Source organism: Cottoperca gobio, chromosome 20 (assembly GCF_900634415.1).
Source record: "Cottoperca gobio chromosome 20, fCotGob3.1, whole genome shotgun sequence".
Taxonomy (NCBI): domain Eukaryota; kingdom Metazoa; phylum Chordata; class Actinopteri; order Perciformes; family Bovichtidae; genus Cottoperca; species Cottoperca gobio.
The window spans coordinates 336015-353748 of NC_041374.1; the positions used below are offsets into that span (position 1 = coordinate 336015).

Genomic DNA, 17734 nt, shown 5'->3' on the forward strand with positions numbered 1-17734 from the left:
AGGTCTATTGGGGTTTGCATATTTAATCGGTTTTGCTCATTTCCATCTTTCCATCTCGCTGCAAGAAGCTGATGAAGCTGTTCCTTTTCTCTTTGAGGTATTTTTTAATAAGTAGTTCTGCTTCTTTATAGTAACGGATCATTGCAGACAGACAGATGTAGATGGAATGTTTTTCAACAAAGTGTCAGCATCACAACTTCCCTACCTTAAAGTACATTCGAAGGAAAATGGCCGTGACAGCAGTTTGGCGTTCATGTTTGGCCACAACCTACATATGTTGTGAAGGAGTGCTGAGAAACATTTGACCACTATACTTTTGAGCTATTGTGCTGAGAGGCAAAATCCACTGGTGTTGTTCACAAGTGCTAAAAACAGAACGGTACAATAAAGAAATAAAAAATAGATGTTTGCCACATGATGCTGGGCTGTCTCACAGGAGGTGGATAGAGGATTTTCTTTCCTCTGATGTGGAGGACTCCATAGTCTCGATGTCGAGGATTGCTGTGGAGGCACTATTGAGTACTTTATAAAGACCTGCCCACCCGGGAAACCATCGCAGCAACCAGAAAACAAAGATGAAACAGAGGACTCGGCTGGCTTACAGAAGATCAAGCATTCTGGAGAACACTATCACAGAGAGGACAAACCAGAATGGTGCACAGGGTAATAACATGTGCAATCGCGGCTCCTCATACTAATACGTTCCTTGGAGCAGTACTTTGTCATGACTACATTTGATACGTACACAAAACGTAGTCAAAGGTCTTGCCATTAATGTTTTGTCTGTGGCACAATATTTAAAAGGCAACAAAGATCACTCAAGTTCAGACAGTTTCTTCTTCTTTCAAACAGAGAAGTACTGCTTCTGACAATCATATGAAAGTCCAGTTTATTGTGTAGCACTACTCACCCACTTCAGACATCTCAGGCACCGTCGCTGCAAAGGGTCCATCTGGAAATTTGGGTGCATTGTCATTGATGTCTTGTACTTTGATGATGAATTCTGACTTTGGTTCCAGCGCCTCCTCTGTGTTGCGGTCCAAGGCTTGTGCATGCAGGACATAATGTGTTTTCCTTTCGCGATCCAGGCTTTTGGTGGCATGAATATCCCCTGTCACTTCGTCGATGATAAATATAGTCCCAGCTCCTTCCCCGCTCAGAATGTACCTGACGGATCCATCGCCTTTATCCGAGTTAGAGTGAAGCTGTAAGGCAAACCAGAGACAGGGTGTGAGAATACAGAGAATAAAAGTTTGCCAAAATCACTTCCTGGAGTTGTGCTTGATTCACGGTTTCAAACAATGATTCAAAGGCCACAGTGCACTGCTGTAGGATATGGAGGAAGGCATGAAGAGGGACCACTGTACAGAGATGTTCTGTATTTCTCTGTCTCGTATCGCTGTACATGCAATGTCTTTGGGTTTTGGACTGACAAACACAAGCCAATGAGACGTTAGCTTAGGATCTTGGAATTTGTGATTCCATTTCTCACTACTATTGGACATTTTTAAGATTACCAATGGATTAAATCAACAATCGACTGTAGCCGAGCAATCGCTGTCAGAAATTCATCTTTCGAGATTACAGTTCGGGGGGATATCCTTACAAGACTGTTAAAGGCAGGAAGAGCGCTGCCTCTTTCTTACCAGGAGAAAGGGGAATAAGGAAAGACCGAGACACTTTTTCAGCGATAATTGATACCAAGAGGATTAAGACATTTTTTAGACATTACGTATATTTTACAATACCACTGATTTTCCAAACCAGGGCGCCATGGTACCATCATCATTTAAACAACTTCATCTTCACCTATGAATAAAACATGTTAAGAATCACAGACTTTTTTTTGTTTCCTCAGGGAAGTGTCACAGCTGAACATATAACAGAACAATCCGCTTCCATTGTGCATTGGCAACGCTTCACATACTGGTGGTATTTTTGTATTTCATATTTGTAGATGCACATCAATGAGCTGTGAACACAACCTTTAAATCCCAGCCTCGTCTCAAACCAGATGTATGCAAGTCTTTGGAGAACATAAGATACACATACAGCAAATGAATAATTCATGTTCTGTTTATATGGAGGTAATATGTTCTTCCTCACATTATTATTATTATATATATACAGTCTGGAGAAGCATAGATGTTATAAAAACCTGTGTGCAAAGTACCAACATGATGTAAAATGGCATGAACAGGGACTTTAACTTTGAAGCGAAAAATCTAAATCACAAGCCAACTACAAAGGTGAGTAATGTTTCTGTTTAATGCCAATTAAAGGCATATGTCAGAAAGTGGTGTGATACTGATATGTGAGGTTTACTAACATCAGACAATTAACAGCTCCACAGGGGCCAACACATCTGTGACTGAACTGCAGGTGCATCAGTCAAAACTAATAATAATGGGATTAAAATAATATATTTCAAGTTGAGAAGTCACAGAAGTCGCTTTGATTCACTGGTAAAGTCATAAAGTACAACCACAAGTTACCACACTCTCTCAAAGCTATTGAAGGTGGAGGTGTTTTACATCTGACCACATTTCTAAATATTCAAACTCAGATGCCTCAACAAGTCTTTGATTGGGAATAATTGTCAATGAAATAGTAGAAATAGTGACTTAATTTATTTGGTGTGTTATATACATATATATCACAGTGATATCAACTGCTATATGAAAAACAAATACATATACTGTATAATCATGATTAATTATTTTGCCATATCCAACCCTAAATCTAATTAATGCAAAATAATGATTAACATAATGTTCCCATGTAAAGCTTGCAAAAGTAACTGCAATTATTTTTAAGTCAGTCCCTAAATTAGGACGCAGCTAGAGCTGAGTCGTCTCACTGTAACCCAAACTTAGAGACAGTCAATCATGATACTGCTTAATTGTATTCAAATCATTAAACAGTGCTTTTTATTGACTGATTCATTGATTGATTGTCTGTTTGTTGCATGACTAATTAATATTGATCACTGCTAATCCTCCACTGGACATCCATCAGACATCCCTGATGGGAGACGAGACTGGACAGCCTGTAGACCCGTTGAGTGCATTAGGAAACATGTGCAGTGAAACCACTCTCGTGTCACCTGACTGACCCTGAAGCTCAGTTCAGGGTGTATTTCCCCATCACTTAGCGATGAACACAAACCACAGAGGCACAAATTCATTTTGTTAAAAAAGCAGCACTACTCGTATAAATGCCCAAACATTAACAGGTTATTTAACAAGTTGCACGGCGGAGGTCCTCAGGCCACATCTAATCAAAACCCAAGCTAGTGAAAATAAATGGCTAATTAGAAAGCCTCTGTTGATTGAGGGCTCGACACTCGATGAGAGCCGTCTGTCCTTCCATTAATTAGATGAGGAGTCAAAGATCTTGTTGAATCAGGTAGTTAATCAGTTGCTAGATTGTACTCATGTGAGACACAACATCCAAGGCGAGAAATCAGAAGTTTACACATCAATGGCAGGGTGGGCGGGACCAACTGCTTTGTTGGCTCATTTCTGCACTTATGAATTATATAATTTCAATGCAGAGTGACTTGACAAACCACTTCCATAACTACTTCAAGGATATATTTACTTCTGTCCAGCAGCACTCTTCAACTCCAGCTCATGCATGGAATTTCGCCTCCAGTCAGAAGGTTAATTTAGCCATTGACTTCCTTTGCAGGAGCCAATAAATCATGCTCTGCAAAGTGCGAACCAATGATGCATATGGCAACTACTTCCTTCAAAAAATCTATGGGTGATAAAAGTGTCAACAGGTTGCGGGCTATTACACAAACATCACTGGCTAAAAGTACAGCAGGGTCAGGTCAGTGGAGAGTGAAACACATGAGGATACTCAACATTCTAATCAGAAAAGAGTGATACAGATTCATGCTTGAATATGTTTTTCAGGTGTTCTCAGTTTGGTTTTAAAATCTCCCTTATCTTGCCCCATAATTGTCCATTGTGCACTCATGACAGACGTGTCCTTCAAACTGTATGCATGATGTATTTCCAACCTTTTGGAATCATCCAAATGCTTATAAAACCTTCTAGACTACAGTGAGCCACAGAAGATCCATAACTCTCAAGTTATCCTCAGAAAAAATACAAGGTTTCTTAAGCATTACAGTTTCTAAACTAAATGGTGAAGTCGTCGACATACTGTTGAATATTCTGCTAAAAAAAAGCAAACTAAAATTGCATATCTGTGGTTTGATTTAAGAGTGGCCATTTACTGTCCAACTGATGCGTAAAGCTCTAAATTATATTTTTTATTTTTTAGCTTATCACGATATACTCACAGCAATAATGTTTATGAGCTGTGGCAAGTTTTTGCATCGGGTTACATTATCAAATACTGCGATGTTCCTTGAATGTTTTTCTATCAAAGAAAAATAATTGAATCCTTGTTTTGACTGACAGCTAAATATAGCAATTAAATTAGCTAAATCAAACATATGCTCTAGCAATAAGCTAATAATACTTTGGGTATTTTGGATGGCTGTATATATAATTTCAGTTAAGGACCAGAAAAACCGTTTGATGATACCAAATAGAGAAGAAGAGGCAGACAAAGGACAGTTGGAGCGTCCACAAGTCTCTGGACAGAGACCTCCCTCACTGCTGTTTAGGGGATAGTTTGTATTTCTTTCTTTCTTTGTCTGAAGCTGAACTGGGCTCAGGGCAAATAGCTGTCATGATCAAGACCAGAGCTCCATTTCTCTGCAAAGGCTGCTGCTACTGCATCTCGACTTCAGCGTTGGGATATTTTATTCATACTACATTAATTTTGATCACACAGAAAATTTCATGACAACTCGCCTTAATGTGATTAGTGTGAAATTTGCTACACCACAGAGCAAGACTGAATGATATAAGCTTTAACTTACAGCAGCTCTATGTGTGGCAATGTGGGAGATGGGGAATGGAAAAGGCAGTAATGTCCAGCGACTGCAAAATATAATGTGTGCAAATAACATAAACACTGTGCAGTGACGTCCAGGGAGACATCCTGAGGAAGGTGAAATATGACCTCTAGCACCTTGTTGTTTTGTCATCTCCCCAAAAAGACTTAGAGGAATCCTTTTCCTGCACTGGGCATGAAAACAAGGGATTGCGTTTATCTCTCAGTCTCTATGGGTGACTTTATTAAAGACCAGTAGAATAGATGACTGGCATGTGGCTGGCGGCTGGCAATGCATTTCTGAGGAGTTTAAAGAGATCAACAGAGTCTGGGGCTCTAAAGTCGCTGGCGAAAACACTCCAATCTCAAGGAGAACCTCACCTATGATTTCATCATATGCCCAGAGGAGCAACCCGAGAGAAAGTGTATCTTCACTTTCTTTTGTCAGCAAGCTACGTGTTGTCAATGTTTGCTCTCTGCATACTAATTGTTTGGAGCAGCCTTAAACTATTTGTGTTCACAAGCTAATTGGTGTTCACAGTCAAACACTTGTCAGGTGTCTCAGCCAATTAATGGGAGAAGAGATTTGAGAAAGAAAACAATCCTCGAGTCTGAAAGATATCCGCCACGACAAAAGTATTTCTAAAACTTTAGATTGTATGACTTACTCATGTAGTAATGCTGAATAATATAATAATATACAGAGTTAGAAATGTAATTAGAACAAAGCTGTAAACCTATGATTATTCGGTCACTAGTTGATCACAAATGATCCGTTATTAGAGCACACAGTGCAGTAGATCAGTACACGACACATCTTTTCTTTGGTTGGTTTGTATGATTGTCTGGACTCATTACAATTATTCATTAAACATGCAATCAGAATACATTTATGTTGGTAAGAAATCCACAAGGTCTGTAATTTGATGGCCTAAAGGTAAAGTATTATTGTAATGATATTGTAATTTTAACGGCATATCTTCAACATGTCTCATCACATTTTAAACCCAATCAAAAGGAAGTTGTAACTGTTAACTAAGGCTGCAACTAATGACTCATTAAGGGATTAATCTGGTGATTGCTTTCTTAATGAATCGTTTTGGCTACAAAATGTCAGATAATTACCAAAAATGGCAGTTATAATTTCATAGAGCCCAAGTTAAGTTCTTCATATGGGCCGTGTTATCCAACCAAAGGTCCAACAACTCAAAGAGATTCAGTTAAGGATCATATATGACAAAGAAAAGCTTTAAAACCTCACCTTTGATCAGCTCGAACCAGAACATTTTTGGCATTCATTTGAAATAAATGACCCAGCAGCTATTTAGTCCACCAACAGTGCTACCTTGCAACCAACTACACACAACAATCAACCAACTATACACAACAGAATATCTTACAAACATGTTTGTAAAAGATCAACACAAAACTTCTGAAATGATGCGCAACCACCAATAAACCCGTTCACCCAAAATGGGTAAAAGACTCCATTTGTGGGCCATTAGAACAACATGCACCATCAAAGGATTCAGTCCTGGTTTAATAGCCACCAATGCCAATTATTATATTCCTGCCAAGTTTTCTGCTGAACAAATATAGAGCTCACTGGCCACATGGTGCTGCGATAATCAGCCAAAGTGCTTAGAAGTGGCTGCAATTCAAACAGTCATAAATCATGTCTCGTTGCAAGTGGAGTCAAGACAACTACTTCTTACGTAAGTTCAATGAAGCATGGAAAATATCAACTTTTTGGAAATGACATGTAACACAATCTTCAGCTAGCCCCAGCGGAGGATGCGCTCTATGGCGTGCATTCCTCATTACATTATGACTTGCTACACATTTGACCTTCATCTGTTTTCCTCCTCTTGTTTTCTGTTCTGCACGAGCATTGTCCTTGTGCAGATCCTGGTAATGTTTGTGCCTGGTTGGATTGCATTATTGGTGAATGCCATTTGTAATGACGTGGTTGTATTCAGTGTACAGAACCACGTAATGTTTGTTCTCTTTGCTTGTATACAAGGATGTTGCTTTACTGCTGTTATCTCCACTTATTGTGAACTGTGTGAACCGGTGCAGAAAAGGAATGAGTACAACATAAAAATCTGGATGTGAAACTGATATGAAACCCAGGAATACATTTTATACCAGTCAAAAAGTATTTCAAAATAAAACCACAACATTTCAACTGATTGATCCCATGCTTATATAGACTCACCAAGGCTACAAATAGCTGTACATGCATCACTGCAAGCCCAACATCTTTGTTTATCTGTGTGTTCTTGTCAAACTTGCACTGCACAAACAGTAGTAACATGTACTCCATGTTGGTTTAAAACAATTCATTAAAATTGCATGGCTTGGATGTTAAAAGCCTTGCTGAGGAAGAGATGGGAGTTGAAGGTGGGAGACAGGGTGTGGAGCATTTATTCCATCAACAATGAGCATGATGATGGGAGCAGGGGGGTGAAGAGAAGGAGAAATGAGCAATGCCTTGGCTTCATATTCGCAATTAGTGAAGGGGGGTGGGTTCGTTTTTGATTAAATCTCGGTTCTTATGCTTCACTCAAGAGGACTTAATCACTTTTTATGTGGGCGTGCTTGATTGTCTGATTATTATACTGCAATTTGGCCCCGCTCCCTCCCAATCAACTCCTCTGAGCGCCCCCATCTCTTCGATTGATTTGTAACAGTCACAGTAAACCCTGATGATGGAGTGCCCGCCTAATGACCATACATCAAGAGACAGTGATGAGGTGAGGGCTGAAGACACGCCTTTGATGCACATCACGGGGATCTGCCCTAATAGTTGTCCTCTATTCTGACATCTGCGGGAAACAGAATGAATCGTTGACTTCTTGATGTACAGCAATGAGATGATTAGAGACCCGGAAGCATCTCTGCCTCAAACTGCTGCTAAAATTGTGATATTTGAATGCGACAGAAATGAAATCGTCAGCAGATCAGCTTTAGAAAACTCCAAGGTTCAGCCTCGTGCTCTGGTAGTGGGCGAGGGCAAATGGCTTTAGTGTCAAGTGTCTAAATGGTGCAAATATGTTTGAACGTTTCAGCCAGAGAACACGGGAATGCACTTAGGTTATTATGCATGCCTGCACAGACAGCAGACATGAGTGTTACCTCCCGCAGCTGTTGAATCAATAGAAGCTGAACTGTAATTCACTGGATTAGCTTATTTCTTTTGATCATGTTTTGTTTGGTGAAAGTGCGACCGTATCAAGGACACGACACCACGGATACATTTATATGCCAGACCAGATCGTGTTGAGCCTCTTCAAACAAAAGCTGTTGATCCAAATGACCTTAAACACAGATGAGATGAATCTATGAATATCTCTTGGCCACCCATGTACACACGCAACTCCTACTGAATTCACGGTGCATGTTGCTGCATGCGCTGAATGCAGTTTAGGAGCATCATTCTTTGTTTGAAGATGCATCAATCAATAATATTAACATGAGATTAAATGACCAAGGAAACGAGACGTGGTCTTTCAGCTCATTGTTTTGGTTTGAAAGCTTGCAGCTTTAGTTTGGTGCAGTTTGGGTTCAACCTCGTTTCACATTGCAGCAGGCAGCAGAGCTTGAATAAAGCTGCTGAGCGCTCCATGTCCAGCACCGGACACAGTGAGACACTCGCTGCTCAACGTAGCAGTGAGAAGATTTCAAAGACCTATAAAGTTCAGGAGGCCAAAGAGCACGACTCCAAATGAATGCCAGTGTCGCTCTTTGGCTACTTGATTGAAAATAGCCGAGTATTAGCACCTTCATAATAAAACACCAGTGTTATGTGTACAGCTTGTTCAGGTGTCCCTATTGGACATTAAACATTAAACAAATATATGAATAAATGCTGCTTTAATACATTTATCGAAGAAATCATTTAGCTGTTTGCAGTTTTTCTCTGTTTTGTCTCATTGTCAACAGAAATGTTTGTGTTTTGGACGGACTGTCAGATAAGATCTGAAGATCAGTTTGAGCTCTGGAGAACTGCTCGGGGCTTTTTTCAATATGTTCTACAATGTTTCTGTTTTACAACAAACAGTAATTCAAATAAAACATATTTAGTTGTAGCTCTACTACACACACAAACTGATGCATTTCCACACACACACACCTCAGAGGTTGATAAGTATTATCTCTGATATGTTCACGATGTTTCTCTTTCCAACAATGCAGATTAATAAAGTGACATCAGCTGTGAAATCCTCCTTGTTATTTCCTATAACACTTCGGTGGTTTAACACTGAAAACATTCCAATCTGGATGCACTCGTGTTTACTGCATTGCAAAGAGCGGTTGAAACACAATTTAGTATAAAGACCTTGCTTCTTTATTGTGTTCCTCTCTTCCCACTGTGGTGTTAATGCACATACAACGAGACAGTTGCCTGATTCTGTCACAGCACGATCCATTTTTAGATGTATGAATAAAACATATAGGCACCTTTCTTAGAGGTTGCTGCTTTGCTCTGCAAATGAACACAGCATAAGACACGGGGTATTCCTCCTAGGCTGCGCTAAAGCACCGATTCTGTCAAATCAAAAAAGAAATAAAACATTTGAGTATATTTTATTGGCGGGCAGACACCCAAGGATGGATCAAAATAAATAGTCAGAAATCCTTGAATGGATCCAACAAGCTGCACCATGTCGTCCAACTAAGTTACTGCAGAGAGCTCACTGCAGTTCATATTCTTTCAGGGTTTAGGGATTTGCATTTGTATCGTGAGTAACCTGCCCAGCTACTTCAAAGCACCACGCTGAGATGATTGACACGAAGACATTCACAACTCCCATTGGGAGAGTGGGTTGTCTCCCGTCTCGTATCTGGACAACCCCTACCGAGCATTTTGCATGCACAAAGCTGTCATTTCCCAAATGCATCAGGCCCCCTGAAAGGTGTCACTGGGGATTATGGGATACCTCACGCGGATTAAAGATGTTCTTGACAGGCTGGCCGCTTCGCTTATTCCCAGAAGTCACTCCATGCTGTCCTTTATCTGAAAGGTGCACATAAAACAAACTGCCAATGCCAAGTCTTACACTATGATACGCTTGTGTATCGATTGGCCTTGCAGATTCTTCGGCACACGTCTGTATTTATGATGACCACGCGGGATTTAGAATTCCATTTCCGTGTGCAATAATCCACGCATCTTATCATGAAACGTCTGTTTTAAAACTTCACATTTTTGGTGAAAGCAATTATCGACAAAGGCCGCGTTGGCAATTCCCTGTAGTGGAACTGCTAATTTGCGGCTCGCTAATGTCCATAGTTTTTAATCAAGCAAAGGGAGGAAGAACAAAACCAAACACAACACAGCGCAGTACGTGCTCAGTGCATTAATCCTCCTGCTCTCCTGTCTTCCTCTAATTAAGGGTCATTCTGTCTCCTGGCCACATTAGGACACACCAGTCCCAGCCCACATAATTAAACGCTTTTTTTTTGTGCTAACCATCTGGAGACCTCATCTCTTTAAACATGCATGTCAAATTGACTCCCTAATAATGTTTATGTGTCTTCTACGTGCTTTATTAACATTCAGAATTTGCTGTTTATGTTTATTTTGCTTTCATCAGCTGCACACACACACACACACACACACACACACACACACACACACACACACACACACACACACACACACACCTTTAAGATAGGAGTAAAACGAGCACAGCCAGCCAGCAAAGCAAACAATCATGAAGTTCAAAGCAGTGGACAAATGTAATTGTAGATGAGTAACCACGTCTTCCTGCAGTTAGTGCATCGACAAACTGACACTTTGAATATGCTGCAAATGTCTTCGCTTTTGTCCAATACTCTGGACACAACGCCTCATGGATGCTGCAGGGTTGTTTGTGTTGCCGCTGTGGGATTTTATGGTTCATTCATGCGTCAAATAATATTAGCAAAAACATGATTCACCAGTAAATAACCTTTGTTTCCTGCTTTGGCGGCGTCACAAGGACAATTGTGATTAAAACCCCAGTTGTATTCAATAAACAGATATTTGAGGTGGTAAGCGATATTTACTTTTGTTGCTTTTTCACACTTTTTTTCCAAGCATGTTGGAACCGTTGTTGAAATACAGACATACGTGCAGTCGGAGGAGCGTTCTGCCTTTCTCATTCTCTTCCTCTCCGAGTGCAGTTGAGGGGATTAGTCTTTGCCTGAGTGCCTAGAATAATGATCACTGCAGCGGAGAAACACATTTTAACATTTCAGGAGATAAGGGCAGGCAATCTGCAAGCAGAGGACTTAACCAGCTCCCTGTGGCTTATTGTGGAGCTAACAGAAAAGTCACCACCAACAACCGGCTACACCAGAGCCGATGCACAAGCAGAAAGAATAGCCTCTACTATCTTTACCACTGCGAGGGACTCTGAAATTACATTCATACAATGTTCTAACTATGAGGCGCCCTGGCCTATTATGCATGTCCCCATTGCACGACTGTTTAATGTCTTACTGTGGCGGTTCATTTCCAACCAAGAGATGGAACGGTACGCTTCCCACAGAGCCACCAATTCTGATATTTCATTTCAAAGATTTTGATGTAGAGGGCTATTCTCACTTTCAAACTTAATCCACTCTCGCAAAACTGGGCTTCCCCCGAGTGGCAGCCATGCTGAGAGGCGCTCCTTAATTACAGAGAATAAAACATTTTTGTTGGATATCATGAGAGGAATGTGGTCCGACACGGTAATGATGGAACAGAAAAACCACACACCTTCACAAATGAGCCCTACGTTTTCCACATCAGATGATAAAAACGAGCGTGTAACAATGCCGACGTGGCAATCTACCTCAATAGAACAGCTTGCTCCTGCTGTAAGCCATTTCTCAACAAACAAGAGGCGAGAGAAAAATGCCAAGTAAGCTGTTCAAAAGCAAGTTCTCTGGGATCAAAAGATTTCGGCTTTTTTTTGCAGTTAGTTCAATACAAAATCCTACCTTTCCAACATACTGGGCTTCCGGTCCAAAGTGTTCTTCTAAAACAAAGAACTGGTTCCAGATCCAGCCACGCTTAGGCCTGTGGTGCACCTCTGTCTGCCCGTTGGCCAGTTTGGTTAGGTTCCTGGAGGGCACTTTGGCGGAGACGTGGTGGCTCGCCCCGTAGCACCTCTGGATGAAACAGAGGCAGACCAGAACGGGACAGAGACAGGAGGAGTTGGATATCCTCATGGTGGCGTGTGCTTTTGTAAAGTTATCCTCGTGTTCCAAGGTGGTAAGGTCCTCCCTCCACCGCCGCCGCAGCCGCCACAACTAGCCACCGCTACAGGCCCGTGCAGTAGTCCCAGCAAAAGAGGAATCTAAATCCAAACTAAGCAAATAGGGGTCCCGGTAGATCCTCTAAGGTTCATGGCTCAAAGCCGAAGGTTTAATGACAAAAAAAAGAGCAAGATATGTTTACATTATGGAATTTCCCAGGCTGTGGATGTCTGTGGATGTCTGAGCAAACGGACATGAACTGCTGGTAGTTCTACCAAGAGCAGAGGTTAATCCCGGAAGCCATTCTGGATTTCCTGGGAGAGAGAAGAGGGACAGAGAAACACAGAGTTAGAGATTAATGTGATGGATATTAGAAGCTAAATGTCCACTAATTCCCTCCAATTAAATTGCAACTCATAAATCCTTACAGACGAGGACATGCACTTCAAAACTGTGAAAAAGTACAAAATCTAGTTCCAGTATTCCAGTTGTTTTCGTCATCACGCAGATGATACAAACACGTTCCGACTTGAGGAGTCGCAGTGCTATTAAAAGGTCGTCCATGCCTATAAGGTTATAGCGCTGTGTGGTGACTGATAGCGCCCTGCGAGGTCAGAGTCATGTATCAGAGCAGCGCCGGGCCTGTGACTCAAAGCACGAGTTGTCTTTATTAAAAACATGGGGAAAAGGTTTGATTTGGATGTTTTAACACGGCCGGGGCACACTGTGAGGCTCACTGTGTGCATAATAAGTATGGCAGAAACACATTCACGATGATAAGGACAGGCATCAGGCCACTGAGACATTAGGCGGGAGGGGGATTTTAAAAGCCAGCGGAACAGAAGGAAACTGTCGAAATCAAAATATTGACGATGGCATTGAAGTAGTCTATGTGCATGGCACCTGCATGTGCAACTCTGTGGTCTTTAAAGAGGAGCTATTATGGAGAATCACAGAGTCTTGGACTGAATTTTAAAGTTAGATATATTATTTAAGGGGTTGCTGAAGCATGAAATCGGTCCTCACGGCTCTCTTTTGGATGAGAGGAAATTGCAGAATTTGACCTTGCTGTTCTGCCCTTCGGTGTGATGTCACAACTAAAGATATACTAATGATTTCAGAATCTAATTTAGGTTTCTACACAGCGGGATATTAAGGCCTTTCTCAATATGTCAAGTTGGAGCTTGCAGTTAGGATGCTCAATTTGCAAACGAGACAAAAGCATTCTAGCTGACATCCGCAGCTCGGCTCTGGGGATTATACTCAAGCACAACTGTACACCTGCTTTGAGACTTAATATTCTGAGCTCAAAGGTGGACTTGTGTGGAGCTCTCAGCCCTGTTGACTGCATGGTCAACAGATATTATGACATTAACATTATTCTCACTGCAGCTGTATTTGAAATAAAACTAAATGTGATAAACACTGCACTGCTGCTGTTCGTGTGGGAAGATCTGAGCAGTGCAGCCAAAACACCCAGAGGCAGCAGAACTCTCCATTGTTAACAGCTTAATAAAAACATGAACCTTAAATTCACTTTGGGCCAAAACGATTTGAAAAGCAACAGAATGTTAGATTTCTACATCGAGACAGAAAAGGAAGGAATGATATCCTATGTTTAGAACTCTATGGAGACAGCGCTGCCATCGATACAACGGGCTCGCAGAGGTAAGGAACATGTTGGAGGGTATTTGTCATTTGTCGTATTGAAAATCCAAACGCTTAGATCATTTCCATAATAGGTATAAAACAAAAAATGTAAAAGTTATAAGTCTGACACAAAGCACAAAGAACATTCTCGATAAAAGAGAAGGAAGAACATTGTTTAGCTAAATGCAGAACGATACTCTTTGACTGACATGTCCAGAAATCGATGCATCATGAGAGGATCCTTTGGTGTTTCAGTATGACAAGTGGTAGGGGTCAGGCAGTAATGTATATATATATATATATATATATATATATATATATATATATATATATATATATAAATAATGCAATGGTGTGGATCTCTTTTGGTGAAACTAGAATGAGTCCTTGGCTCAAGTCGCAGTTCACATCCATGTCTGTCCAAAATCACTTCATCATTTTATCCTGTTAGATATTTGTTTGGAATTGTCACTAGCATTATGAGTTCTTGAGATGTGACAAAAACATGTGTTTTTACCACCAAAATCGAATCAGTTCATTCTTGAAAAAAAGAACGTGAACAAGTGAAACTTTAAGAGAATTATATGAGACTTTAAAACAAATATAAAAAATAGTTTGGGCACTTTCCCATAAATAATGATAATTAAACTGATTAAAGCAGGAGAGTTGGTCCAACATTCAAAGTGCTATAGTTGAATAGTGGCTTTGTGGGATTATCGAGAGGACAAACACGTATTTGACATTTAATAGGATATAAGAGCTGACAGACTTCAAAGGCTGCTGCTCTCCATCTCCCACAATGCATCACGTGAAGAGAAACGCTAAAACGAGACATTAATGCAATTTACGACTGTCACATACTTTGAAGAATAATCTGTGAATAATTTTATAAATATAAATATATATATATATTTGGATTAAGATTTGCTTGGAACCAGAGTAATCTCCATGTTTCAAATATCTCTACATGCAAATTATGCAGCTCAACTATAGTTGTTGGGGATGTTGACTAAGTGGCGCGGTTGTAACTCGTAATGCTTTCTGCCAGCACAGACACGGGAAGGGAAGGCAAAGTCTGTTCCAAATCCACTTAGATTAAAGCAGAGGGGGATAAATACTCTGCCGCTCACTAAACATGTGTAATCTGGTAAAAGATTCTCATCTGCATAGGAACAGCTCCACCCAAATCCTGCTTCCTCTGCTCTTTCCTCAAACCTGAGAGAATGACACGAAGCCCTGCACAGGATAAAGATGGAGTTCTGTTTCAGAAACTCTAAGGTTGTTTTTCTGGCTTCAAAGAGATTCGATAACGTCACAATTCAACCACATGGAGTGGAAGCATCGGTGAGGTGTATATATGTTCTAGTTCACTGTCGCCTCCTCTCTTCAATCAGTCTTTGAACTGTCAGATCATCATGTTGATTCAAAGTCAATGGCTCAGTCAATGGAGATAATTACCCCCTTTTTTCTGATTATGATATTGTTTTGAGCAGCCTTCTGCCCTTTGGCATGGTTATATATCTGCAGCGTTTAACAGGATGGGTTCTGCACAGCGGCTTGCTGGCAGGATGCATGAAAAGGGGCCATGTTTTCACGCACATGCAATTCTGTTTTGATCTGGTTTTGTTGACGTGCCACATGGTCGCACCGGATGACGTGCGACGACATTACCACAAGGGTTTGTCGTTTACGTTCCCACACACACACACACCGTTCTGCTTCTGGAAACACGCATTAGAGAACCAAAATGTGTATTATTCCACTGCTGAAAACAACAACACATGCACTATCACTGCAGTTTGAGACATGTTTGCTATGAAACTAAAGAGCAGTTGTTTTCAAAGATGTGCAATCATTGCGTTTCATCATCATAGTTTAAGATTCATGAATCTAACACCTTTGCTTGGATGGACTATTGATCTATATTGTGTTTTGGGAACATGTGACGTGTATTCCTGACCTTTTCTTTCCCTTTGTGAGTTTTCCCAGCATCCTACCTTTTCCTGCACTCTTCACATTTTCCCCAGAACCTTTTTATAGCTAAATGTTTTGCTGGTGGACTGTTCAACCTGTGGCTAGGACACCATAAACAGACATAAACACCGTCTTTGTCTCCTTATTTATTCATGGGAACAGGAAAACTCAATAACAGGGAATCCACTGGTCACGTAAACAACTTAAATTGAATAAGACTTTAGGCTACAGCCAGCAGCATGTAACCCCCAGACCCTGATGACACCGCAGGCAGAGGAAAGAAACCCAGAAAGACAAAGTAAAACAAAAGACAGCGAGAGATGTTGAGAGAGCAACGAAGATACAACTGGATTCAGTGTGGCAGAGAGAGACAACAGGCTCTCGTCGCCTGCCGCTAAGAGCTAATGTTTGGGCTCACCCACTGCATTCCATTCACAGCATCAGCTTTCTGCTGGTGTCAAACACCAGATAGCAGAAGACTGTGCGGGTCAACACACATATCACTGAACCCCTGGTCCGTCCTCAGAACAAAGAGGGAGTGAGAGAGAGACGACCACACACTTCACCTGCAAAGGAACATAAATAAACATTTTGCACGAACGTATCGAGCCTGTTTGCCGCGTCACTGCTCTGAAGTAAATCAACAAGAAGAACACACAGGAGACCATTAGCTCATGTGAAATCTCACTGACGCTGCTGTGAAATGTTCCTGAGGCCTGAACAGGAATGCATGAGTCTTGTGTTGTTTCTGCTGAATCAGAAGGAGCTTTCTATGAACCTGCTGCAGATGGAAGGAGCCTCTGCACAGAGAGATGCAGTATGCGCTCCAGCGTCTGGTTTAAAATCATAAATACGTTTGTATTGCTTTATTCTCACTGTGCTCTAACAGGGAATTAAAGCCAACTGTGTCAATAAGAGGGGTTGGGGTGATACATCAATACAAACAGTGGGACAGTATACATTTGCGTAGTATATTAGTGGCTTTCATTTTAATACCTCTAGGTGTGCTTTGTTATCGCAGGCAATGTTGCAAATCAATGAGCAGGAAAGCTTTATATGATTTCTGCAGCAATGGGATGAAGTACTTCACATTTACAGGTGTGTTTCAGGGTTAACCAAAACCATCACAATATGAAATTGGACATATTATGAGAGGATTTCATCCATAGAAGCCTCTCCATGAGGCAATACGTTGAGTTATGCAAGAGGAAATGTGTTCCAGCTGTGTTTCATAAGACTCTGTGTTACAGAATTAGTCGCAAGGACTCTCTTTTGCATACACAAACTTCTTCAGCACAAATGTGTTTGTCTAGAATGTTTTTTGTACTTTTGTTGGTCTTCTGTTGTTTAAATCCCTCGTGGGAAAGAAACAACGATGTTGGGTTTGTTTTGATAAATGTATTTTGGTCAGTTGCCAGCAGAAAACATTGTTTCTAAGCGCCGTCCTGTTGTCTTTCTCGCAGCTTCCAGTGTCGGCTCATTCTAACTTACTGTCAAGCACCTGAAGAGGTTTCCAGGTCATGCGACTCTGACAGCGCCGATCGTCTACCAACAATAACATCACAAGCCTTTCTCTCAGAACGTTTACATTTCATATCCGGACCACATAAATCAAAAGTCCCATCTTGGTTTGGCTCTTTGAAGAATCAAAAAGTATTAGACAGTCCATTACACATGAAAGCAAGCCTCACCTGTCTGATACTTCCCGTGTTGAACTGTGGATCTAAGCGCTCACGGGTTGCATCACAGAATGTATTTCTGTATTTCTTTAAGAGTTAAAACCGAGTGATAACAGTGACAGTTTTAAAAACAGAAGGGCATTTGATTGATCTCTACCTGTTCTAAAAATAAAGCCTTTCTGCCCTGAGTCTGTTGGGTGATTTGACCCGGCTCATTGATTGTGAAAGGAAGCAGATTAGTGCTTCTCAGCTTCACAAGCGGGACAATCCTCTGAATGTTC

General features: G+C 41.0%; 1 protein-coding gene across 1 annotated transcript in view; it reads right to left on the reverse strand.

The window, feature by feature from the left end:
* Nucleotides 1-17734, reverse strand: part of LOC115025543 (cadherin-18) — a 72179-nt gene that overhangs the window by 43353 nt on the left and 11092 nt on the right. The window contains exons 2-3 of the mRNA XM_029457878.1: nucleotides 11893-12464; nucleotides 911-1205 (exon numbers count right to left, since the gene is read on the reverse strand). Coding sequence (XP_029313738.1) covers nucleotides 911-1205; nucleotides 11893-12123 — 526 coding nt within the window. The 5' untranslated portion in view covers nucleotides 12124-12464. The remainder of the gene's footprint in view (nucleotides 1-910; nucleotides 1206-11892; nucleotides 12465-17734) is intronic.